Source organism: Callithrix jacchus, chromosome 9, assembly GCF_049354715.1.
Source record: "Callithrix jacchus isolate 240 chromosome 9, calJac240_pri, whole genome shotgun sequence".
In the NCBI taxonomy this organism is placed as follows: Eukaryota; Metazoa; Chordata; class Mammalia; order Primates; family Cebidae; genus Callithrix; species Callithrix jacchus.
The window spans coordinates 79668327-79695857 of NC_133510.1; the positions used below are offsets into that span (position 1 = coordinate 79668327).

The 27531-nt window shown below is 39.0% G+C and overlaps 1 protein-coding gene, 1 long non-coding RNA gene and 1 other non-coding gene across 4 annotated transcripts in view; 1 reads left to right on the forward strand and 2 right to left on the reverse strand.

Annotated features, from left to right (window-relative positions):
* The first annotated feature begins 1763 nt into the window (after positions 1 to 1763).
* On the forward strand, positions 1764 to 20502 carry LOC144577777 (uncharacterized). Its single transcript, XR_013522361.1, has 2 exons — positions 1764 to 1839; positions 20353 to 20502. It is a non-coding gene; the product is annotated as an uncharacterized LOC144577777 (long non-coding RNA).
* LOC118144574 (U6 spliceosomal RNA) lies at positions 9898 to 10004 on the reverse strand. Its single transcript, XR_004729342.2, has one exon. It is a non-coding gene; the product is annotated as a U6 spliceosomal RNA (small nuclear RNA).
* E2F7 (E2F transcription factor 7) overlaps positions 17742 to 27531 on the reverse strand; it is a 45723-nt gene continuing 35933 nt past the window's right edge. The window contains exons 10-13 of one of the 2 annotated variants that reach the window (XM_002752806.6): positions 26933 to 27434; positions 24865 to 25120; positions 22581 to 23002; positions 17742 to 20674 (exon numbers count right to left, since the gene is read on the reverse strand). In XM_002752806.6, the coding sequence (XP_002752852.1) occupies positions 20504 to 20674; positions 22581 to 23002; positions 24865 to 25120; positions 26933 to 27434 (1351 nt within the window). In that variant the 3' untranslated portion in view covers positions 17742 to 20503. The remainder of the gene's footprint in view (positions 20675 to 22580; positions 23003 to 24864; positions 25121 to 26932; positions 27435 to 27531) is intronic. The other variant, XM_009004271.5, reaches the window with a different exon arrangement.

Consider the following 27531-nt stretch of genomic DNA (forward strand, 5'->3'; position numbering starts at 1 on the left):
AACATACGATATTCTAGAATATTTACAAAATAAAATATGGAGAATCCAGTATTGTTTCAAATATTTCTTCATTTTGTAGTTTAGCCAGTTAAGTATTCTGTAGCCAATGATGTCTTAGCAAAGAGGTAATTATAATCATAATCAAAATAATAAATATAAGTGAGCCTAGATCTTTTCTTGGCAAGAGGTGCTTTTTTTTAAATAAAAATAATCTCATCTCTATTTTACTGTTCTGATATCATTTGAAGAGTTTTTATACTGTGATCAACGGTAATATGTCAGAAATATTATTTATATAGTAGAATGGATGACAGAGAGAGAAATAAAAAAGTAAGGGGAGGAGAGAAGCGAAGAAGCTAACGCTAACTGCAGTCTTACTGTGTGCATAGTAAGAAATGATTACAAAAATATGACCCTTGGCAGAGATCACTAGGTATTCTCCAAGTCTGGGTTCTTTTCTTCCTGGGTACTTGGGCAGATTATATCTCTCAGCTTCTTGCAGATGGCTGTATCTCTGTGCCTGAGTGCCAGCTGATGGAATGTGAGTGAAAGCCATGTCCCATTTCCTGGTCTGACTTCCAGAAGCCTCTCAAATATCCTCCTTCCCCTTTTTCCTTCTTCCAGCTTACCTGGGTGAAAATGATGCCTAGGTGATCTTGGAAGTCCTGTGTTGATGACCGCAGAACTGCCATCATCAACAAAATGCCTGTTCCCCCAAAGCTGAGGCATGCTGCTGAGGAGGGGATGCCTCCCTTGCACTGCAAGATGGGCTAGAAGAAACCCTGCCTAGTGTTTGAACCATTATGCACTTTGCAGTCCATTTGCTACAGGGAGTTTAACATATTCCAATTAATGAACAACATTAATCTTCAGGTAATTCCTATGAGGTAGATATTATTTATCTTTATTTTTACAGGGGAATAATTAAGGCCCCAAATGGGAAGGGGGCTTTCTCAGGTTATGCAAGTGGTAAAGCAAGATTCCAACTGGAGTCACTCAACTCCCCTTATACCACAAACATTTTTTTCATGCATCAAGGGCCTGTCAGAATTTTAATGTAGAAATTTTCATCATATTTCTACATGTTGGGCAAAGATGTTGAAAGTTAGTAATTCCCACATCATTCTGAGTCCAATATGAGCAAGAGGCAGTGTGAGGTCATGAGGTTAGGATCTGACAGAATCTAGACAAGTCACTTAACTTCCATGGGCCTGACCTTTCTAATCCCCATAAAGTAAAAATTAAGATAAAAAACCAGATTTTCCTAAGAATGACTAGTGAAGGGGTAAGCCAGTTTTCCATTCTCATTTTCCCTTCCTCAAAACAACAGTGTACCTTTTGTCCAACTCAATCTTAAAAAGTTACCCCATGCTGAGGCATAAAAACCTTCAAAAAGTGGGGTTGAATATTAAAATAAATAATGCATGTTAAGCACCTCACACACTGCCTAGCGTATAATAGGTGCTCACTAAAATCATAATCTTTTAAATAAGGGAAAATTGGCCCTTATGAATGCAGCGTTTGTGTACTTCGTTCAGAGTTGCTCAAGCCTCCTGATTTACTTTTCTTGCATTTATCTATTGGGATGGTATTTGCCTTATGATTAGCGTAAGTTATAAGCATCTTGCCCTGTTTTTCAGAAAAAGGAGGTAATTTGGGCTGCAGGCATGTTCTCATTAGAGAAAATGAGGACAGTTAATGGTTAGTGTTTAAGAACAACAAAGCTCTTTCCGTTGCTTAGCAACTGAAGCTGAGGGGTGGGCAGATGCTGTGTGAGAGTGGGGAAGAGAAAAGCACAGAGGAGTGTAAACATGAATTTAATGTCCGACTCATTCCCAGGTGGGTAAAAAGAGATTTATTTAGCTCTGGTATTTATAGCTATTTATTTGTTACATGACTGGAAATTTTAGTGAAATAATTTGAAATTCAGCAGTGGTAAGTCACAGTGGACATTTATTGCTCCCGTGTAAAGGAAATGTAAACTGTTAATTTAACATGTTGATTGCAAATGAAATGTGGAAACGGTTTAGGAGGCATTTTGCTTTAGAATTCCGTCAGGCTGCACAGACACTGCTGCCACCGAGTGGACAGTGCAGGGAGCCCAGCGGGAGCGGAGGGATGAAGGATGGTGTGAGAAGCTCCATTTCGGAGGCCTTCAGATGGTTTTGTTCATGTGCCCCTGAAAAGAATTTTGAAAACTTATGGCACATTCTTAAGTTGACATATAAACATTTTAATTATAAGTTTCAATTGTTGTAAATAATATTATCTCCTATGGTTTATGATTATTGACATTTTAAAATAAAATTGCTATATTTCTCCTTTAAATGTATCGAAGGGAAATTAAATACCAGAGGGATTTGATATTCACCATCAGCTATTTTTAAATTACACAAAAAATCTTTTTTAGATGAGTAATTTTCACACAGTTCCTTTTCCTCTTTGGACTTATATTTGAATTCCATTTCCCCAACAGACTTATATTCTGATTTACACACTTTTATGTTTTAATATATAATGCTATATCTAATATTATGTATATATACAACACTATATATCTCTCTGTAACAAAAATAAATATATAAGTTAAAATTTAAGTTATAAAATTTTTCGGTTGACCACAAGGCTTAGTTATCTACATTTTTAAGTACAAAATTGATTGAAACACAAGTATGTTAAAATACTTATTAATAATTATTACACATTATACAAGTAGTACTTTAGATAGATGAGGCTTTAAAAAGTTAGTTTACATATCCATGATGAATATTCATCATTGCTTGAATGAGGCAAGGGTCAGCATTGATACTATTCATATTTATCATTTTTCTCTAGGTATAAGCCTCAAGAAGCTTCAGTCACAGAAATTAGAATGGAAGAAATTTTATTAGGCAGGATTAACTGAATTTTTAAAACAATTTCCAAGTTATTTGCCCCAGATGAATTATACTTTATTTATTCATTTTATTTTTGAGACAGTCTCACTGTTGCCCAGGCTGGAGTGCACTCGTGCGATCTTGGTTCACTGCAACCTCTACCTCCTGGGTTCAGGTGCCCACCACCACACAGGGCTAATTTTTGTATTTTTAGTAGAGACAGGATTTCACCATGCTCTCCAGGCTGGTCTTGACATCAGATGATCCTCCCACCTCGACCTCCTGAAGTACTAGGATTACAGGCGTGAGCCATCACAGTTAGCGGACTTATACTTTAAATAATTTTCTTTGTTTAATGACCATTGGACAGCTGGATTAGGTTTTGCTTCAAGCATTTTGACAGCCAAAGAATCAGAAACCACAGGAGCTGCAGCAGGAGTTGGTGCCCAGTCATCGGAATCATTTGCTGTTTCAGCGCAGACACTAATATTTTGAATCATCCCTGTGATGGATGTTCTAGAGGTTTCTACACCCCAGACAGGGAACCTCTGTAACCTTTACTTGCATGGGAGGTAAGCTCGTCTTTTGCAAGGAGAGGGAAAACTTAGAGAAAGGGGTTATGGGAACAGAGAACTATCTTAACAGTTGACCAGAGATTTCTTAGCCAAATACATTTTAGAGATGCATACAGATGGAATTTGAAGATATGCATAAATTAATCCCCTTAAAATTATCTGCATAGATCTGTGTTTTGAAAAGTCTTTGCATGCTGATGTTGAAATCACTGGTTTATCCTAAAAGCCTGTCTATAAGGAAGTTTTTCATAAGGCTGATGCCAAAATGAGCTACCATGGGGTCAAGGAGGCATAGTTTAGATTTCAGTGTTGGATTCACTGAGTTTAAGTAACTCAGTTTGCTATAATAACTTGTGCACTAAAAAAAAAACGCCCCCAAAAACCAAACCAACCAACAACAAAAGATGGTGTTGGAAAATGCCAGCAATGATTTTGAAAGCTCTTATTTTCTAAAATCCCATGTTGGCTGTGCTGTGTTGGTCCCTTCTCCTATTATGTTTTTAAACTGTGCCAGTCAGGATAACCAAATTAGGTCAAAGTAACAAAGAACCCAAAAACTCAACAACTTGAAGACAAGTCCTTGTTCCTTGCAAATTGGCTACAGCACTGCCTCTTGCCCAAGACAGCGACAGAGCAGCCCCTTTGGAACATCTGGTTTCTTGGCAGAGAGAAAAACAAGATCTTGTAAACCATGAGCAATCTTTCAAAACTTCTGTCCCAAAGGAACACACATCATTTCCATCTAGTTTCTTTAGAAGAAGTAATTCATGGCCTCTGCTGAGTCCAACATGGTAAGGGTATACAAACTTCCTCCAGGAAGAGAGCACAGGTCTTCAAGTCAATGTAATAACTTACCAGGAAATCCCAAATCTAGGAACCATTGGTAATTACAGTAAACAGATGATTATCATTTTCTAAAATTGTTATATTAAAAATACAGTTGACCCTTGAACAACATGGGTGTGAACTGTGTGGGTTTACTTATATGGGGATTTTTTTCAATAACACTTACTCCCAGCATGCCTACTTCTCCTGCCTCCCCTTCCACCTTCTCCACTTCTTCTGCCTTTGCCACCCCTGAGACAGCAATACCAACCCCTCTTCTTCCTCTTCCTCAGTCTGTTCAAGGTGAAGATGATGAGGATGAAGATCTTTATGATGATCTACCTTCACTTAATGAATAGTAAATACATTTTTTCTTCCTGATAGTTTTCTTTTTTTAAATTGCACTTTAGGTTTTGGGGTACATGTGAAGAACATGCAAGATAGTTGCATAGGTACACATGTGGCAGTGTGATTTGCTGCCTTCCTCCCCTTCACCTATATCTGGCATTTCTCCCCCTGCTATCTCTCCCCAACTCCCCACCCACCACTGTCCCTCCCCTATTCCCCGCAACTGACCCCAGTGTGTAGTGCTCCCCTCCCTGTGTCCATGTGTTCTTATTGTTCAACACCCGCCTATGAGTGAGAACATGCGGTATTTCATTTTCTGTTCTTGTGTCAGTTTGCTGAGACTGATGGTCTCCAGGTTCATCCATGTCCCTACGAAGGACATCAACTCATCATTTTTTATTGTTGCATAATATTCCATGGTGTATATGTGCCACATTTTCCCAATCCAGTCTATCATCAATGGGCATTTGGGTTGGTTCCAGGTCTTTGCTATTGTAAACAGTGCTGCAATGAACATTCGTGTGCATGTATCCTTATAGTAGAATGATTTATAATCCTCTGGATATATACCCAGTAATGGGATTGCTGGGTCAAATGGAATTTCTATTTCTAAGGCTTTGAGGAATTGCCACACTGTCTTCCACAATGGTTGAACTAATTTACACTCCCATCAGCAGGGTTAAAGTGTTCCTTTTTCTCCACATCCTCTCTAGCATCTGTTGTCTCCAGATTTTTTAATGATCACCATTCTAACTGGTGTGAGATGGTATCTCAATGTAGTTTTGATTTGCATTTCTCTAATGACCAGTGATGATAAGCATTTTTTCATATGTCTGTTGGCCTCATGTATGTCTTCTTTTGTACAGTGTCTGTTCATATCCTTTGCTGACTTTTGAATGGGCTTGTTTGTTTTTTTCTTGTAAATCTGTTTGAGTTCTTTGTAAATTCTGGATATCAGCCCTTTGTCAGATGGGTAAACTGCAAAAATTTTTTTCCCATTCTGTTGGTTGCCGATCCACTCTAGTGACTGTTTCTTTTGCCGTGCAGAAGCTGTGGAGTTTGATTAGGTCCCATTTGTCTATTTTGGCTTTTGTCGCCAATGTTATTGGTGTTTTGGTCATGAAGTCTTTGCCTATGCCTATGTCCTGAATGGTTTTGCCTATATTTTCTTCTAGGGTTTTTATGGTGTTAGGTCTTATGTTTAAGTCTTTAATGTCAGGAAGAATTCCAGTTTCTGCTTTCTGCACATGGCTAGCCAGTTTTCCCAACACCATTTATTAAACAGGGAATCCTTTCCCCATTGCTTGTTTTTGTCAGGTTTGTCAAAGATCGGATGGTTGAAGATATGTTGTGTTGCCTCTGAGGCCTCTGTTCTGTTCCATTGGTCTATATCTCTGTTTTGGTACAAGTACCATGCTGTTTTGATTACTGTAGCCTTGTAGTATAGTTTGAAGTCTGGTAGTGTGATGCCTCCCACTGTGTTCTTTTTGCTTAGAATTGACTTGGCTATGCAGGCTCTCTTTGGGTTCCATATGAAGTTAAAGGTGGTTTTTTTTCAGTTCTGTGAAGAAGGTCATTGGTAGCTTGATGGGGATAGCATTGAATCTGTAAGTTACTTTGGGCAGTGTGGTCATTTTCACGATACTGATTCTTCCTGACCATGAACATGGAATGTTTCTCCATCTGCTTGTGTCCTCTCTTATTTCATTGAACAGTGGTTTGTAGTTCTCCTTGAAGAGGTCCTTTATGTTCCTTGTTAGTTGTATTCCTAGGTATTTTATTCTTTTTGTAGCAATTGTGAATGGCAGTTTGTTCTTGATTTGGCTCTCTTTAAGTCTGTTATTGGTGTATAGGAATGCTTGTGATTTTTGCACATTGATTTTGCATCCTGAGACTTTGTTGAAGTTGCTTATCAGTTTCAGGAGATTTGGGGCTGAGATGATGGGGTCTTCTAGATATACAATCATGTCATCTGCAAATAGAGACAATTTGGCTTCCTCCTTTCCTATTTGAATACCCTTTATTTTTTATCTTGCCTGATTGCTCTGGCTAGAACTTCCAGTAGTATATTGAATAGGAGTGGTGAGAGAGGGCATCCTTGTCTAGTGCCAGATTTCAAAGGGAATGCTTCCAGTTTTTGCCCATTCAGTATGATATTGGCTGTTGGTTTGTCATAAACAGCTTTTATTATTTTGAGATATGCTCCATCAATACCTGATTTATTGAGGGTTTTTAGCATAAAGCACTGTTGAATTTTGTCAAATGCCTTCTCTGCATCAGTTGAGATAATCATGTGGATTTTGTCTTTGGTTGTGTTTATGTGGTGAACTACATTTATAGACTTGCGTATGTTGAACCAGCCTTGCATCCCTGGGATGAATCCTACTTAATCATGGTGGATAATCTTTTTGATGTGCTGTTGCAGTCGGCTTGCCACTATTTTATTGAAGATTTTTACATCTATGTTCATCATGGATATTGGCCTGAAGTTTTCTTTTCTTGTTGAGTCTCTGCCGGGTTTTGGTATCAGGATGATGTTGGTCTCATAAAATGATTTGGGAAGGATTCCCTCTTTTTGGATTATTTGGAATAGTTTCAGAAGGAATGGTACCGACTCCTCTTTGTATGTCTGGTAGAATTCGACTGTGAACCCATCTGGACCTGGGCTTTTTTGTGTGTGGTAGGTTCTTAATTGCTGCCTCAACCTCAGATCTTGTTATTGGTCTATTCAGGTTTTCAACTTCTTCCTGGTTTAGACTTGGGAGGACACAAGTGTCCAGGAATTTATCCATTTCTTCCAGGTTTACTAGTTTATGTGCATTGAGTTGTTTGTAATAATCTCTGATGATGGTTTGAATTTCTGTGGAATCTGTGGTAATTTCCCCTTTATCATTTTTTATTGCATTTATTTGGTCATTCTCTCTTTTCTTTTTTATTAATCTGGCTAGTGGTTTGTCTATTTTGTTGATCTTTTCGAAAAACTATCTCTTGGATTTATTGATTTTTTGAAGGATTTTTTTGTGTCTCTATCCCCTTCAGTTCTGCTCTGATCTTAGTTATTTCTTGTCTTCTGCTAGGTTTTGAGTTTTTTTGATCTTGCTTCTCTAGTTCTTTCAATTTTGATGATAGGGTGTCAATTTTGGATCTCTCCTTGCTTCTCATGTGGGCACTTATTGCTATATATTTTCCTCTAGGTACTGCTTTAAATGTGTCCCAGAGATTCTGCTATGTTGTGCCTTCATTCTCATTGGTTTTGAAGAACATCTTTGTTTCTGCCTTCATTTCGTTGTTTATCCAGTCAACATTCAAGAGCCAGTTGTTCAGTTTCCATGAAGCTGTGTGGTTCTGAGTTAGTTTCTGAATTCTGAGTTCTAACTTGATTGCACTATGGTCTGAGAGACTGTTTGTTATGATTTCCATTCTTTTGCATTTGCTGAGGAGTGATTTACTTCCAATTATATGGTCAATTTTAGAGTAGGTGTGATGTGGTGCTGAGAAGAATTTATATTCTGTGGATTTGGTGTCAAGAGTTCTGTAAATGTCTATAAGGTTTGCTCTTTCTAGGTCTAAGTTCAAGTCCTGGATATCCTTATTAATTTTCTGTCTGGTTGATCTGTCTAATATTGACAATGGGGTGTTAAAGTCTTCCACTATTATTGTGTGGGAGTCTAAGTCTCTTTGTAAGTCATTAAGAACTTGCCTTATGTATCTGGGTGCTCTTGTATTGGGTCCATATATATTTAGGATCATTAGCTCTTCTTGTTGCATTGATCCTTTTACCATTATGTAATATCCTTCTTTGTCTCTTTTGATCTTTGTTGCTTTAAAGTCTATTTTATCTGAGATGAGAATTGCAACTCCTGCTTTTTTTTGTTGCTCTCCATTCACTTGGTAAATCTTCCTCCATCCCTTTATTTTGGGCCTTTGTGTATTCCTGCGTGTGAGATGGGTTTCCTGGATACAGCACACCGATGTGTTTTGGCTTTTTATCCAATTTGCCAGTCTGTGTCTTTTGATTGGTGCATTTAGCCCATTTACATTAGGGTGAATATTGTTATGTGTGAATTTGATACTGCCATTTTGATGCTAGCTGGCTGTTTTGCCCGTTAGTTGTTGTAGATTCTTCATTATGTTGATGCTCTTTAGCATTTGGTATGTTTTTGGAATGACTGGTACTGGTTGTTCCTTTCTATGTGTAGTACCTCTTTCAGGAGCTCTTGTACAGCAGGCCTGGTGGTGACAAAATCTCTGAGTACTTGTTTGTTTGCAAAGGATTTTATTTTTCCTTCACTTATGAAGCTCAGTTTGGCTGGATATGAAATTCTGGGTTGAAAGTTCTTTTCTTTAAGGATGTTGAATATTGGCCCCCACTCTCTTTTAGCTTATAGGGTTTCTTCTGAGAGATCTGCTGTGAGTCTGATGGGCTTCCCTTTGTGGGTGATCCGACCTTTCTCTCTGGCTGCCCTTAGCATTTTCTCCTTCATTTTAACCTGGTGAATCTGATGATTAGGTGCCTTGGGGTTGCTCTTCTTGAGGAATATCTTTGTGGTGGTCTCTGTATTTCCCAGACTTGAATATTTGCTAGGTTGGGGAAGTTTTTCTGGATAATATCCTGAAGAGTATTTTCCAGCTTGGATTCATTCTCTTCACCACATTCAGGTACACCTACAAACGTAGATTAGGTCTTTTCACATAGTCCCATATTTCTTGTAGACTTTGTTTATTCCTTTTTACACTTGTTTCTCTCATCTTGCCTTCTCGTTTTATTTCATTGAGTTGATCTTCGACCTCTGATATCCTTTCTTCTGCTTGGTAAATTCGGCTGTTGAAACTTGTGTATGCTTCGCGAAGTTCTCGAGTTGTGTTTTTCACCTCCATCAATTCACTCATATTCCTAAGTTGTCCATTCTTGTTAGCATTTTGTCAAATCTTTTTTCAAGGTTCTTAGTTTCTTTGCATTGAGTTAGAACATGTTCTTTTAGCTCACAGAAATTTCTCATTACCCACCTTCTGAAGTCTGATTCTGTCATTTCATCACACTCATTCTCCATCCAGTCTTGTTCTCTGGCTGGTGAGGAGTTGTGATTCCTTGTAGGAGGAGAGGTGTTATGGTTTCATGTGTTTTCCTCCTTTTTGCACTGGTTTCTTTCCATCTTTGTGGATTTATCCACCTGTTGTCTTTGTTGTTGCTGACCTTCAGATTGGTTCTCTGAGTGGATGTCCAGTTTGTTGATGATGAAGTTATTTCTGTTTCTTAGGTTTCCTTCTAACGTAAAAATATGGAAAGCTTCACGAATTTGCGTGTCATCCTTGCGCAGAGGCCATGCTAATCTTCTCTGTATTGTTCCAGTTTTAGTATATATGCTGCCAAAGCGAGCACCCGGATCAGTTTCTTAATGACATTTTCTTTTCTCTAACTTACTTTATTGTAAGAGCAGTATATAATATGTAAGTATATAAATATAAGAATACAGTATATAATACAGTATACAACATACAAAATTTGTGTTAATCAACTGTTTATATTATTGGTAAGGCGGCCTCTGGTCAACAGTAGACAATTAGTAGTTAAGTTTTGGGGAAGTCAAAGGTTATATTTAGATTTTCAACAACACAAAGGTCAGCACCTTAACGCCTTCATTGTTTAAGGGTCAACTGTATTCATTTTCATTTTACAAATTATTTTCATCATACAGAAAAGTGCAGAGATTAAAACAAAAAGACATGAGAATTCATACCCCAAAATGACCAATTGTTAACATTTGACGTATTTACAGATTTTTCCACTGGGCAGTATATATTTTAGACATATCCATGTCATTACATATAGATCTAGTGATTTCAGTTAAACTATTCAGTAGTAGTACCTTATGGAAATAGATCACAATTTATTTATCCATGTTGTTGGAACTTCAGGTTGTTTATAGCTTTTGTTTGTTCGTTTTTTTGAGGTGGAGTCTTGCTCTGTTGCCCAGGCTGGAGTGAGTGGCATGATCTCAGCTCACTGCAACCTTCACCTCCTGGGTTCAAGCAATTCTTCTGCCTTAGCCTCCTGAGTAGCTGGGTTTACAAGCATGCACCACCACACCCTGCTAATTTTTGTATTTTCAGTAAAGATGAGATTTCACCGTATTGGCCAGGCTGGTCTCGAACTCCTGGCCTCGTGATCCACCCTCCTTGGCCTCCCAAAGTGCTGGGATTACAGGCGAGAGCCACCATGCCCAGCCGTTTATAACTTTTGATTATACAGTGGTGCAATAAACATCATTATACCTGTTTTCTGTGTAAAAGAGTTTCTTTAAGATTTATGCCTACAACATAATTGAAAGCCTTCACAGAGTGGCCTTGCAGGGTTTACAAAGCTAATTGCTTTTGAAGTTGAAGCTTCAGAAATGGTGGCTCTAAGGGGGCAGACTTCACAAGAAATGAAACTGTGGCTTAGTCTCACCCTAAATGATTTTCTTGGCAGAGAGAAGCCAAGACAGCCTTAGGAGCCTCTCTTGGACCCCTGCGCTGTGAGTAAGGCAGTAGAAAGCTTTCCTAGAGGCTGTGAGTGCTGTGGTGACATTGAACTGAGAGCCAGCTGACCTATAGAAGTCTTATTTTCCAATTAGGAGGGCCGGGCAAGGCCCAGCCAGGTATTCCAGGGGGTGGATTTGATGTCCAAGGAAGTTGCTATGAGATCAAAAGGGACAATAGGGACCAAAGAACAGAAAGGAAACTGTATATCTCAGCTGATTACAATTTGAACACGTAAGGACTGAGAACCAGTCTGCCCTTGCTCATGGCTTGATGTGTGATTGCAGAAAGCAGGTCAGGGCGGCAGTGAAATTTCTGTTGTAGCCAGCCTCTGTTTTATGCCTTTCTATTCTATCAGAACCTGAGTTTTGGTCAGCGTCACCCGCTCCTCCCTCAGCTCCCAGGAGCCCATGTGCTTCAGTTCCTTATTCTAAATGGAATAAGGATAATCCTGTGTGGACCTAACAGGTGTAGAAATGAGTATGGAACCTGTTTGGGCCGATAAGAACTGAGGAGAGACTTACTGGGGAACTCTGAGAAAGTCCTTTCTTGCCTCTCTGGAAGAACTTTCTTTTTCTTTTCTTTTTTTTTTTTGAGACAGAGTTTTGCTCTTGTTACCCAGGCTGGAGTGCAATGACATGATCTCGGCTCACTGCAACCTCTGCCTCCTGGGTTCAGGCAATTCTCCTGCCTCAGCCTCCTGAGTAGCTGGGATTACAGGCACACACCACCATGCCCAGCTAATTTTTTGTATTTTTAGTAGAGACGGGGTTTCACCATGTTGACCAGGATGGTCTCGATCTCTTGACCTCGTGATCCACCCGCCTCGGCCTCCGAAAGTGCTGGGACTACAGGCTTGAGCCACCGCGCCCGGCCTGGAAGAACTTTCATAAGTTTTCTTCTCTTTCTTTGAACTTGGCTTGTGTAGGACCATAATGGCGGTAGCCTGTGGATTAAACTGACATATGGAGCAAAGCAGAACCAAATGAACTGGAGTGAAAATGAGCTGGAGTCCTTGTCCTACCTCTGTGCTTTTAGTGATGTAAGCCAGCAAGGCCCCTTATTGTTTAAGCTGTTTGAATTATGTTTTCAAATACTTGCCACTAAAAGTACTTCAACTGCCTCTAGAGAGTGTCAGGGAGTTGTGTGTAGAGTGGGTGCTGAATTGACTGAGATTAATTTCTGCCAGAGGTAGAATGAGGGCTTAAAATGAAAATTAATTTCAATCCCAGAAATATATATATATATATGTATGTATATGTATATTTCTCTCTCTATATTCAACATGTATATATTTCAATCCCAGATACACACACACACACACACATATATATATATGTGTGTGTGTGTGTGTGTGTGTGTGTGTGTGTATATATATATATATATATATATATATATATATATGCAGCCCTTGCTTTGCCTGGATCTAATATGCATGTATGTCAGTTGTCATGGGTTAAATAGTATCAGTTTTCTAATAACATGGTTCAGATATGCTCTCTCCATAAAAAACAGATGCAATCATGACCAACAGGCATTCATGTCATTTCTTTAGAAGACTGTTGGTACACAAAGTCTTTCTTCATGAAGACAGCAAAGCATGGAGTCATGTTGCCTGTTTGTTTCCTGGTGATAGACACATGACATTTAATAAAATGAATAATCAGAAGAGAGAATTGGCCAGTAAAGATGAAATGGAAGCACCATATGAGAAACTGTAGATATGCAAATAGGGAAACTTAATGAGGGTGAATTTATCAACCTGTGAGGAAAGTGGCTGTGATGAAAACAATGGAGGTGCCCCAGAGGAAGTGATGTCTGCAAAAACCACCCAATAAATGAACGCTCAGAGATATTTTCTGCAAACAAAAGTGCAAAAAATAAAATGTTGGAAGCTGATCCAAACTTAAAAATGAGCATGACAATACACCAAAGCACAGAAAAGATGTTCAGTACTTATCATAAGTTATATGTTGATGAGAAAGTCAGTGCTCTTGAAACTGCTCTTGATAAGTTTTTTGCAAAGTAATAAAACACTTTAATTCTCAATCTATTTAATATTATAAATTATATACTAAATGTGAGTTTTAATATATTTTCATTTCTGTAAATATTTATAGCCAACAGTAAGAGAATTTTTAATGTCTTGATAAAAATTGAAGAGGCCACAGAACAATTGCAATTATGCATGCGTGCTTTTGCACCAATCTCTTGGCTTAAAATGCCTTCCACCCAGCAATCTAATATGCATCTTTCAAGACCCAGTTCAAATGTGAAGATTGCTTTGCACACTTTCAGTTTGCATGATTGTTTTTATAGTCTTGCATTACCGTTTAAAGAGAGGACTGTCTGCATAATAAAATTGCAACTTCCTGCACATCAAAGTGTGTGATCTATAAAATTCATACAATCTGAGAATTGTAGGGATTACCTATTTGCTGGGTTTATATGGACCACACCTATCATGTTTTGTTAAAACAGTTTGCCTTAGCTTGCTTGGTAAGTGGCATAGCGTAGGGGTGAGTATGCAGGACTGGAATATTTGGAGTCATGAGCTCTTGTCTCAGCTTTGTGGTTAAATTACTGTTTAATGCAGGGTAACTTGCTCAATTTCCTTGTTTCTATTTCCTCCCTGTAAAATAGGTGCACAAATAAGATAATTTTTAAGGTTCCATTGGGCATGAAGTTTCTAGAATTCTCTGCCATTATTAGAGAGAGAAAAAAAGAGGGTAGAATGCCCTCTTCCCAAGACGATTTCTGTTTGCATAGGAACTATGAATGTTTATTGAGTAAATAAGTAATTAGCATGACTATGGTACAATAGGGCTATGCATAAAATGTTTGATTCTGGTGAGAAGCTGCTGTTTATTGTACTGACTATTTTAATGTTGCCATTGCATATTAAACTACAGCTACTCTAATAAGTCAGGATGCATGATTACATATCCTTTTCAGCATGGTTCACTATTTGTTCATATACTAAGCCCAATGCTGGGCCCTAGATGAGAAAAACTTAATTCCTGCCTTGAAGAATCTCACAATGGTATGAGGAAAACAGCTTCTTCCTGAGGGCTGGACATTTGAACTGGGTTTGGGAAAATGCATATGAGGTAACTTGACAGAGAAAGAGAAATGGGGGTGGCAGGGCATGTTAGGAAAAGGAAATGGCTGGCACTAAGGCATGGATGAATAAAACAATATGAATAATATGACCACCAAGAGTAGAGTGACTGACAGGATGGGCAGGGAAGAAGTGGGGAGAAGGGAGTAGAGGTGGGAGACAGCACTGCAGGGTAGAAATTAGAAAACACTCCAGGTATTTGTAACAGGAAGGTTTTAATACAGGGAATTAGGTGCTTACACAATTGTAGGAAGGGAGGGAAAGTGGAAGTGCAGAGGGTGTTGTGAAGTATTTTTGGATCATGCTACCGTGGCTGCTACCCAGAGGGTGGAGGAATGCTGCTCCTGCACAATGGTTGGGAACAGTGTCAAACCACAGCCAATGTTACAGCTGATACACGGTCCTGAACTAGACAGTAGAAAAGTATGGCTGCTGCAAAAACTGAGCCTGCTGCAATGCGTGCATGAATTGCTTCCACTGTAAGAGGGAGAACAGCCTCAGCTTCCTTTCTATCTACCAAATCTTGCATGAGTCTGTTTTACTAACAAAATCATCTGTAAAATGTGGGAAATGTGGTTGCCAGGCTTGCAGCCCTGTGATTAAAAAAAAACGTGGAAAAGGAGTGAAAATGAATGCTGAGGGCCAATAGGTAATATCTTGCATAACTGGAAGGCAAGTTGAAAGCCGGAGTAGACTCTGTAGGACCTGGAAAAGCATGCTTAAGGGTAAAGTGCAGCATGGCATGCTACTGAAGTTTAAATGCAGAACCATTATGATTAAATTTGTTTTATGAACATTGGTGATACTGCAGAGGCCATTCTAAAACAAACCAACAAAAATGAGCAAAAGAAACAAGCAATGTACATGGAACCATGCAATGAAAGAGTCCTCTAAGGTTTTTAAAAAACAGTGTTTGTGCTAAGTCAATCCATCCTATATTGTTCCCCGCAATTTCTTATTGGATACACATCTTGTGCTGGGTATGGTAAATATGGATATGAATCACCTATGAGCTCTGCCCTTAAGAAGCTAATATTGTTTTTCTTTTCAGTGAAGAGTAAGTAAATTTTAGAGGCTTGTTTTGGGAATTAATTCAGTGCTTCTTGGAGTATCTTCTGCTGCTTGTAAGATAGTCTAAGAAAAAATGGTCTATAATCAAATCAGTTTAAAAAATAACATTGTACATATAATTTCCTCTAAGTTTATGTCTCTAATCTTACAGTACAAAAAAAACCTGTTTTACCAGTATTATCCACTTTTGATTCTTGATATTAAGAATATTGAGTTAATATCTTAATATTAAGAATATTGCCTGACACAGTGGCTCATGCCTGTAATCCCAGCACTTTGGGAGGCTAAGACGGGCAGATCATGAAGTCAGGAGATCGAGGCCATCTTGGCCAACATGGTAAAACCCTGTTTCTATTAAAAATAAAAAAATTAGCTGGGCGTGCTGGCACACGCCTACTTGGGAGGCTGAGGCAGGAGAATCGCTTGAACCAGGGAGTTGGAGGTTGCAGTGAGCAGAGATCATGTCACTGTACTCCAGCCTGGTGACAGAGCGAGATCCCATCTCAAAAAAAAAAAAAAAAAAAAAAAAAAGTTCTTCAGAGCACAGTTGGGGCAAGACTGGATATTTCTATATTAATAGAAGAGCCTGTCATATTGAAGACTACCAGTGGGTTATTTACAAAAAAAGGATTTTGATGTAAGAGAATGAAAATAAGAAAATGATTTTAGCTTTGGGTATGATTTATTAATTTCAGAAGCATTTTCAGGAAGAAAAGGGCATTAAATTAATCAATCTGATTTTCACACTAAAGACAAATCAATAGCTATCAAAAGTTACTCTGGTAAGTGTGAAATAACTGTCATCTGGGAAAATGCAAATCCTGGACAATGGCAGCTTGTAACTATTGTAACAGGAGATTGAATGGCAAGCTTGGCTACAGCACCAAGTCATGGGAAATGCTGCATTCCAAAGGTGTTGGACTCTGCAAGACTGACAGAGGAAGTTTTACAAAACTAGTGAACCAAGTATTGAATGCATTCACCTACAAGTCTGTGAAAGGGTTAAAGGAATGGAAAAAGAAACGGATTTAGTGAGGATCTCTTTGAAGTTATGCTTTAATTCTTTTCTTCTTCCACTTACGAGCCAACAAGGGGAGGTGTTCAGTGTGATGCTTCCTTCTCACCTATTTCCTGCAGTGAGGGGTATGCTCTGGTGTCTGGCTTACCTGGGGGACCTAAGGGAGATGAGTGGGCCAGCAGCTTTGGCAGTGGAGGGAGCACTGCGTGTTTGGTTGGATTTTCTCTCCTAGAATTAAGATAGAGCACTGGATGTGGCTGATGGGAGATAGGGCTTGTTATTATTCCATTCTCATGCTGCTGATAAAGACAAACCTGAGACTGGGTAATTTACAAAGAGGAGCACTGCGTGTTTGGATTTTCTCTCCTAGAATTAAGATAGAGCACTGGATGTGGCTGATGGGAGATAGGGCTTGTTATTATTCCATTCTCATGCTGCTGATAAAGACAAACCTGAGACTGGGTAATTTACAAAGAAAAAAGAGGTTTAATGGACTCACAGTTCCACGTGCCTAGGGAGGCCTCACAACCATGGTGGAAGGCGAAGGGCATGTCTTACATGGCAGCAGCCTAACAGGGAATGAGAGTCAAGTGAAAGGGATTTCTTCTTATAAAACCATCAGATCTTGTGAGACTTATTCTTTACGAGTACAGTATGGTGAAAACACCTCCATGATTCAGTTAACTGTATCAGGGCCAGACCAGGACCATTCAAAATCCTGCTCAAGAGTCTGTGTAGAATGGATGACAGGAGAACCAGCAGCAGAGGGAGAGCTGCAGCTGGAAGAATATGTATTGCTGGCATCATAGGAAGTTCAGGCAAATGCTCCCAAGATGAGGCCTTTGAAGAATTGTCCATTTTATCAGCTCAAGCATCTGCCAGCGTCACCTCAGAATTTAGCTGGAGAGTCTGACAACAGTGCAACATAGATCACTCTGGAGATTTAAAGAGCTAGGGGAAATCAGATTAAATCTGCTTGCAGGTCAATTTAAAAGTGAAGGCTAACAATAGAAACTGGCTTTCAATGAAAGGTGGGCATTTGCTACAGAGAAGCATTTAACCTAATGGATGCTACAAGAAGTTGAGCGGTGGTCTGTATTCACCTGTGATTCCTAGACTGGATAAACATTAGAATCATCTGGAAGCTTCAAACCTGCAGAGATTGGGACTTAGTAGAAATCAGAAGCTCAACTGCACAGTACCTAAACTCCTGCAAGCTCTCATGTAATTCCGATGCAGTAAGTTTCAGCATTTAGCAACCACAAGGCGGTCTCCGCAAAAAGATCTGACTTGTGTTTATGAGGGCCTGGTTAGCTATGTTGTAACTGTCAATCGTGTTACTCAAAGCAGTATGCAAAAAAAGCCTACCAAGAAATACAACCACCGTCTCTTCTTAAATGAATTATTTTTATTGCTACTTTACAAAGCTTAATATCTTCCTAAAAATATTAGAAAAAAAATCAGAACAAAAAATCAGTTTATATGTAGTATAGTTACAAGTAAATAGCTATAGATAATATAGCCATTAGGAAAAAAAGCAGAGCTAAATAATAAAACAAAAGCAGTAAGCAGCAATAAAATTAATACCTACATACAACTAGCAGTGCAATAAGATAAGCAGAAAGCAGCTTTAAGTTAAAAGAAAGTTATTTAAATACAGAAATAGCACCTTACAAAAAGGAATTGAGAAATGTAAACTTGGTAGGTAAATTCAAGTATAAAAGTTATACCCCCGACTCTTGTACCAGAATGAAAGGGTTTTACAAACCCTGGACAGTGTAGGGCACACGCAGCCTCTGTGACGACTCAGAAAAGCTGCATTCTCTTAGTAGGATCACCAACGATTATTTGTTTCTTTTACTAAATTATACAATAATAGACTCAAGATTGCCATTGCTTCTTCACTACCCAAAATATCCAAGTCTAGCACAGCAGCTTCATTTCCACTGGTTGTTCTGTAAGATTCATTTTCTTGACAGAAACAACCACTGCATTCTTATTTTATTTTTACATATAAAGCCACATTAAGAAGTAGATACTGGATACAGAAGCAATTGCCCTTGGTTTCCTATTCCTAAGTATGATCACCAAGTCATAATATCCTCACCAGTGGGACTGCTTCTTAACACCTCTCAAGAATTATGTATTCTGAGGTTAATATGGTCATATTGTGATCAGAATAATAGAAAGGACAGCAAAAATGTTAAGACAAGTAGAGAGCATCCAGAAACAGTGAGGGGGAAAAGCAATTCGTGTTTCCATCTAAATGCAGACCTCTCCGTGAAATATATTGTGGACGTTCTTAAACATGGCAGAGTTAAAATGCATATACCCTGCATAGATTTAAACCTGAAGAAGGCATATTTTTATTTGTTTTAATAGAAAACCCATCAGTTTTAGTTCAGGGTCATCATTACCATGCAATTGTTGATGGTTAAAACCACATTTTTAATCTAACTCTATAGAAGACTGCAAAAAGGAAAATAAAATCCTGTAAACTTTAAAAGTTTAGTGTTGATAAGAATTTTATATAAGTAGCAAATTAATGTAGCTACCTACCTCAAGTTTTAAATCTTATAGGGGTAATAAGGCTAATATTATCCTGTAGTTAATATAAAGCTACTTTACTCAGACTCCCAGAGTCTCTTAAATTAATATTTTTATTCTTTCATAGAACATTTTATTGGGTCAAAGAATAAAAATAAAATATAAACCCTACACCAGGATTCTACATTTAAGATAGAAGTTTTAAGAGAGGAAGAAGGAAGGAAGAAAAGAAGTAAAAAGGAGGTAGGAAGAGGGAATGAAGGAAAGTAGGAAGGAAAGAAGGGAGCCATTTACTCTGAAGAGACGAGAGAGGTACATATCAGCAAGTCTAGGAATACAAAGAACTAGAACAGTTTGGCTACTTAATGCACCCCTAAAGTAATGTGGTTTAAAAACGGGAAATTGCGTTGTTTCCAGAATTGTATTTATGCTAGAGCAACCAACCCCTGCACTCACCATTCTTATTTTTCAGAGGTACCATCTAACTATGGTTTGAATGAGCTTGGATATGAAACATAGTATATCCGTTTTCCCTGTTACTCTTCCAGACAAGAAGTAGAGGAAAAACAAAAGAATCATCTATTGCCCTATATCAATTTTCACATCATTACTCTTCAGAATTCAATGAAAAGGTTTCAACCAGGTTCCAATTTTCCATATAATCACTTTCTACCATCCTGATTTATTTTACAAACAGCAATTGTTAGAAAGCATCCATATCTGATAGCTCTACAGTTAAACATTTGAATAAAAAATGCAGGGCATGTAGTGGAGGAAACTGAGCACAGTAGGATTTTTAGAAACCAACAGTAATACCTCACTGTTCACACAGTTATTTGAGAAGCAGCAGTTAGGCTGCTAGAGTTCTAGAGTTCATCTTTGTTCTCATGCCCACAGACAAGGTTAGCACAGTTCATTTACAGCAAGGTGTGTCATTCACAGTTATTTTGGTCTTGACATGTGTCATGTAGATACATTTATCCACATTATTACTAGGTTGTAGAATAAGTGCAGGGCAAATTATAGAATAAAAGTATAAACATTCAAGTCGTCATACCCTGAAAAAAATGTGTTAGACTGTCGTTGTAAACTTTTTGCACTAAATCCCATTTCAGGAGCAAAATAAATAATACCATAGGATTCACAACTGAAGGTGGCTTTCTGATGAATTCTAAGGAAGCGGAGCTTTTTAAACTGCAAAAAGGAAGCTTCTCTCACCACAGATTTACTCAGGGCAAGTGGAAATACATGTTATGAATGCTTACCCTAGTTAAGTGCTAGACAGCAGCCCCCTTTAGAAAAACCACAAGGCTCTGGTAGCCTATTCAGATCTCCTTCCAGCAATAAGATGATTCTTGAATCAAAACCATTAAGTCAGTCGGTGCTTCCGCTATGACACCATGCAGAGTCTGAACTCTAACTGGTATTAAATGCACAATTAATTACTTCCAGGAAAACAGATGATTCATGATGATGGGAAGTTAACAGAAGTGTGGATGAAAGAGAGAAGGACATGTGCTCATGACGGGATGGTTTGCACTCCGCCTCGGACATCAGGGACTCTCAGGGCGTTTGATCCCACCGCACCTGGCAAAGCCGCAGGTTAGTCGGCCCCGCCGCTGGAGATTTCTAGTCTCCTCTGGGCTGAGCTGGTGTTTCGTGACTGGTTCCTTTCTCTTCTCTTCAAGACAGGGTCTCCAAGGCTGCCAGGTGTCTTGAAAAATGTCTCACAATGTGTGTGTTGGATGCTCTTGGGGGTCACTGGAACTGGTGACTACAAAAAGAAAAAAGTAAAAACAGAAGTGAAGCCATATTGCTTACGATCTCTGAGTAGAAAGGCAGCTCTTTATTGACCTGTGTGTTAGGATCCCGAGGCAGATGTTCCTTCTTCTTTGCTTTCCTATCACATTTATCCTGTTTGTCTCCTTTACTTACCACAACTGAAAATTGAATTCATATTTATTGTTTTGGGTGCAGAAAGGCAGTCTACCAAAGAGGTTACAAGTGTGGCATCTGGAGCCAGGGACGGGGCTCTCCAACCATGGGCAAGTTACTTAAGCAGTCTGTCCCTCGGTTTCCTCCTCCATCCAGCAGGGATGGTAAAAGTACTGACTTCACAAGGTTGTAAGAATTAAATAAGATAATAATTGTAAAGCACTTTAGAGCATGCAAGGCCAACATGGTTTGTGTTTTGTCTCTTTACTTGCTAATACTTATCCCCTAACGTTAAATGTTAAATATTTAGTCCCTTAATATGCCCTAAAATGGCAGGGACCATTGTCCTGTTCACTGCTTTATCTTCCCTGCCTAGAACGGTGCCTGGGACATGATAATAGAAAATTCTATGTTATGCTATAATCATCTTGTTTGAAACCTAGCATGTTCATTTCAATGTCTAGCAAACTTTTGAGCTTTGAATAACTTGTCTAAAATATTTTTGGCCAAACATAACTGTTTATCTGGGAGAGTAAGTAATCATTGTGAACAACCTAATATATAATAGGAATTCAAATATTTATTGACTGAACTACAAATGGAAGTTGGGGGACAAACACAGACTCACTAACTTATATTGATAATATCTTTATGTAAATGTTTATGTTTTCTGAGTAGGTACAGATGTATATACATGTATATACATATATAATTCAAATATGTATTAGATGTACATACATAATTCATATATGTATTAGATGTATATACATATATAATACAAATATGTATTATATGCACTGAGGATATAGGACACACATGTGAATACATCTGTATTATATATATAGGCATATAACACATATGTATTATATGTATATATACATGCATATACAAACAATACATTCAAGCTTTTATTTTGACTAGGTCAATCAAAGAAGCCACCCTAAATTTTAATTATACAGTTATAAAAACAATACATATGTGTATTATATGCCTCTATAAATGCATACACATACAATACACATATGCATTATATGTATATAATCTATTATATATGTATATACATATAACACATGTACACACATGTATTATATGTACAGACATATGTACTGTATAATACATGATATACATGTATCATATATGTATTCTATAGTACATGTCCATACATATAATGCATGTGCTTATAATGTCTGTATACATATACATAAATGTATATATGCCTGTACATATAATGTGTTTATAATGTCTGTATGCATATATATACATATAATATATAATATATATATATGCATACAGACATTATAAACACAAAATGACTGATGGGCTAAGAATCTCTGAGTTACTATCAAGACTTCTGTTTCCTTTGATAGTTTTTATAGCTGTATAATTTAGGGTGGCTTCTTTTATTGACCTAGTGCAAATAAAAGTTTGAAGATCATCAAAATAGTAAAAATACTCAGCATTCCTCAAAAATCCCCCCAAATTATGCCTGAAACAGGTCCTCTCTAATTTTAAGAAACAGAATGACAACTAAAAACATACATTTTCACCTTTAAAGCATAGGATCTCTCACCTCATGTCTCAGTGCTTTATAAAAGGAGCAAATAACTCTGAGTCTACAATGGAAGCTGGGTGGAGCCTGACCTGGTGCCTCTGTCTGGCAGTCATGTGGCTAAAATGAAAGCTGGTTAATCACAGGCATACCCCTTCCCAGAGTGATGGTGTCTTCAGGAAATTTCAGGCCTCACCTGTTGTAATTTTACTACTGAGACTGGATGTCCCACGTAAATGGGGGATTCAGGTTGGACGACACTGTGTGACCGTGACATCACTGGACTCAGATTTAGTGAGGGCTGACCCTGAAGCTGAGGGTCTGCAGAAGGGAGTGTGGATGACTTTGGATTAACCACAGCTGTGGGGCCGACGAGAAGATGGGCTACTGATCCAAGGCCAGGCAAGCTGAAATTCACAGGTCCTGTGTTTGGGAGAGCACCAGGAGAAGAAGAAACCGGGCCTGGTATTGCAGGAGAATAGAGAACAGGAAAAGGGCCCAGAGACGGAGAGGGTAAGACCATGCAAGGGACACTGAAAGATGGCAGTTGACCTGAGGATGGGCCCACAGTAGGGGGGGTTTGGCTGCCAGATAAAAGTACATTGAAACCATTTAATCCTGAAAGAGAAGCAGAACAGGCGAAAATCAATGTATGTCATCATGAGGATACTATTCAAGCTCACATTTGTCATGGTCCTTTCAAAAGGGAGTCCACAAAAAGAATCAATGAATGATGAGACCTTCCCCCAGCTGACTAGGCAAAACAGCCCACACCCTGCTCTACACAGCTGTGGCCAAGACTGTAATCCCACATTTAACTGTGTGATCATTTGGTTGATGCTTGTGAAGTTTTTAACCTGAGTTCCACTGAACCAAAACTGAGAAGGCAAAAAGCTTGGATGGGAAAGATTACATCTTTATTTTCATTTATTTACTTATTTTTGTTTGGTTTTGAGACAGAGTCTTGCTCTGTTACCCTGGCTGGAGTGCAGTGGTGTGTGTGATCATGGCTCACTGTAGCCTCAACCTCCTGGGCTCAAGTAGTCCATTTCAGCCTGCAGAGTAGCTAGGATCACAAGTACACCACTATACCCAGCTACTTTTTTTTTTTTGTAGCGACAGGGTCTCCGTATGTTGCCTGGCTGGTCTCAAACTCATGGGCTCAAGTTATCTTCCCACTTCATCCTCCCTAAGCACTGAGATTATAGACATGAGCCACTGTGCCTGGCCAATATATTTTTATTTTTATAAGTTCCTCAATTATCGCAGGCAACAAATCAACAATTTTAACAGTACCTTGACTTTGTCATTAGGAAAGAGTACAGATAAATACATATTCAAGCTATTACAGATTTCTTGATACACTGTTAAGCTCAGCACGACTTGGAAATTTTGACAGTACTGGGCTGGTTGTCAGGTCTTTTTATTACTATCAGTAATTTTTAAAACGGTTTTCCTAGTTGCATTCAAAATAATTGGCTTCCCTTGTAATTCCATATATTTAATTCTATGCATCTGTAAACATTATGAGGAGGTATTCGTGGCCTTCACCAGCCTGCCAACAGGTCCACAGCACAGCAGAAGTGAAAAACCCCTGTGCTGGGCTGTAATTTTCACTCAGCAGGGACTGAGTCTATTTCTGTTCATCCAGGTATTCATGAAAGCACTAAAAGATATTTACAAAAGGAATAAATAATTTTTTCTAAGTAAGTGAATGATCATAAATACTTACCTAACCTGACCTAGCAGGTTAGGCTTAAACCAACAAGGAATTGAGGAAAATCAATTTAGGTATCTTTGCATCAAGAGCAGCTTTATGTACGAAGTACATACTTTAACAGTCTGGTGTCTACTGTATTTTGGCTTTAATTCAAAATAGTAACAGCATTTATTGAGTCTTACTAAGTGCCAGGTGCTAATATTCTAAGTGCTTTAGATAGATTATCTTATTAAATTTAATTCAATTTTCACAGCACCCATATGAAGCAGGTGCTATTATTACTGCTGTTTAACCAATGAGGATGAAGAACGCTTAAGTTCACGCAGATACTAAGTGGTTTTAAATGTCAAGCCCTCTTATTCTGGACCTGGCACTTGACCACGATGCAATATATCCAGTATCTCTAGATGTTCAAGACCTCAAAACACTAGCTGCATGCAGTGGCCAACACGTTCATACTATTATACTAAAACAATGCTAGATTCAGCTGAATTACTGTGCTTTTTTCACCAAATAATTTAGTTTAATGTATTTTTTTTAAAAATCACCTGCCTTAATTATTTTCTCATTATCCCTGAAGTTGGTGAAAGTAGAAGCAGCTTCTCCCTTCATTTGCAAATGGAGAAAACAAAGGGGCTGAGTAAAATGACTCAGGCACATCAATAAGCCACTTTGGTCAGGTGACACAGACAAAAATTTAAAAATCCACTTCAGGATCTGACTGCCACAAGGGACTCTAAGACATGATGACATCCCTTACCTGTGGGAGACTGCACACAAAGATACTGTAGCAAAGAAGGCTCTTTGGTGCTTTCATTTTCTTTTGAAGGCTTTTCAACATCTGTATTTCTTGAAGGATTTCCCCACTCAGAAGAAACAAAACAGTTTGCCGTTGCCTTTCCTGAAATATCTTCTGTAGCAGGGAGTTGGCCATTCACATGAATGTCTTTGAGGGGTACAGACGCTCTGTTACTCATAGTCTTGGGAGAGGCAAGGTCCATGGAATCTGAGGGTTTCTAAACACAACCAAACCAGGAAGCAGGAAAGCAAGTCAAAATTCCAGTACTAACTCCTTTTTTTTTTTTGAGATAGAGTCTCACTCTGTTGCCCAAGCTGGAGTGCAGTGGCATGATCTTGGCTCACTGCAACCTCTGCCTCCTGGTTGCCCAAGCTGGAGAGCAGTGGCATGATCGGCTCACTGCAACCTCTGCCTCCCACGTTCAAGCAATTTTCCTGCCTCAGCCTCCTGAGTAGCTGGGATGACAGGGGTGTGCCACCATGCCTGGCTAATTTTTGTATTTTTAGTAGAGACGAGATTTCACCATGTTGGGCAGGCTGGTCTCGAACTCCTGACCTCAGGTGATCTGCCTGGCTTGGCCTCCCAAAATGCTCAGATTAGTAAATCTTAATAACAGCTTTCTTAATATTGCTAACACATAAGCATAAAGGTAGGATATAGCTGCGTGCCACACTGATTTGTGTATGTCAGTGGTTTTCACTGTTTTTGTAGGAATGGTCTGAAAATAAATGTCACGTCATGTGCATCTATTCTGATTTCTAAGTAGAGAAATGATAGAGATTTTAGCAGTGGAAAACTAGCCATGGTGGTTAGACTGTGAGATATGTTTCTGAGCTGGTAACACATGTAAAGGGTGTTGACACTTTTGGGGTCCTATAAGAACTGTGGGCTGATCCAAGATGTCTTGGTTACCTAAGACATATGCCAGCCAGTCTTTCAGTTTTGATCTGCAACCCCAGGCTATCTATGAAATGAGAAAAATTCATTCTGGCAAGAGAAAAAAATAGAGAAAGGTTCTTAATTAGTCTAATGATTTCCATGAAGCGCCCCCAGCCGACCCACTGCAAACCACTGTGATGACAGTGCTCCTGCTTTCTGAGAGTTTTACTGGTCATATCTCATTAACCTCTGAATGGCTACTAAGCAGAAGGCGTGGACAGCTCAGATTTTCGTTCTTTTCATTTTGAAGCTACGGAAACAGGATCACTGAGCAGTGAGAACTGACCAAGCATAGATCTGAAAGCCAGATAGCACCCACATTCTTCCCTCTGGAACTCAGCTGCATCCTGGATTAAGATGATTATTTCAGTGATCCTAATTTGTTTAAAAAAGAAAGGATGTAAAAAAGACTGGAAGGAAATCTACAAACATGTTAACAGTGATGCCTCTATGTGGTAGCATTCTGGGTAACTTTTTTTCTTCTTTATACTTTTTAGCATTTTATACAAAGTGTGAGTTGTATAAAAATCACCTTTCCTTTTTTAAATTATTTATTTTTTTCCATCTCAGTTTTATTTTATATTTTTTATTGCATTTTAGGTTTTGTGGTACATGTGAAGAACATTTAAGATTGTTGCATAGGTACACATGGCAGTGTGATTCACTGCCTTCCTCCCCATCACCTATATCTGTCTTTTCTCCCCATGCTATCTCTCCCCAACTCCCCACTCCCCGCTATCCCTCCCCTATTTCCCCCCGAGGGACCCCCAGTGTGTGATGCTCCCCTCCCTGTGTCCATGTGTTCTCACTGTTCAACACCTGCCTATGAGCGAGAACATGTGGTATTTGATTTTCTGTTCTTGTGTCAGTTTGCTGAGAATGACGGTTTCCAGGTTCATGTCCTTTCTTACGCACTATTTTAGGGGAAGATTTTTGGTAGAGCCACTCCAGTGCTTAATTAATTATGAAAGTGACATGAAATAGCCCCATATTCCAGACTCCAACACTTATTAATATCAGTGTATCTTCATTAGGAAGAAGCTCAGGGCTAACAGGATGTCACCAAACACATCCACTGGCACTCCCTTACCTTGGGCATGACGAGCGACAGCGGGCCATCTTCATATTCCCTGCTTTGCCTTTTTGTGGCTGGCTCCTCCTCCTCCTGAGGCTTCCTCTCCTCTGAGAGGCGCTTCTGAGCTGACGGTGTGGATGACAGCTCTACCGTGGCTGGGGCTTCTGAGTTTCTGCCATCCCTCTCTGATCCTAACCCTGATGCTGTTCCCTCCTGCAGACTTCCATACAGCATGAACAGTGAGGCAGAGGGCACGTACACTAGAGGCTGGCCAGCAAGGAGTGCTGGCTTCAAGCTCTCCACAGCAGAGGCTGCAGAAGCGAGTGAGATATCTACTTGTCCATTCAGACCATTCTGCACGGAGAATGTCTGCAGGTCCGCCTGAGCAACAGAAAATACTGGGTGGGCTAAAGGATTAACACAATATTCTGAGTCAACAGAGAGGACAGGGCAAGGAGCAACAGGGTCCAAACTGCTTGATGGAGGCACCACTCTCTTGCTGGCAAAGGCTCTTCCCCTGTAATAAAAAGAAACAACGAAGTTAGCACAGTCTACCAACTTCTGACCCTTTACTTTCCTAAAGAGAGTCATACCAAATCAGCAATGAGATAATA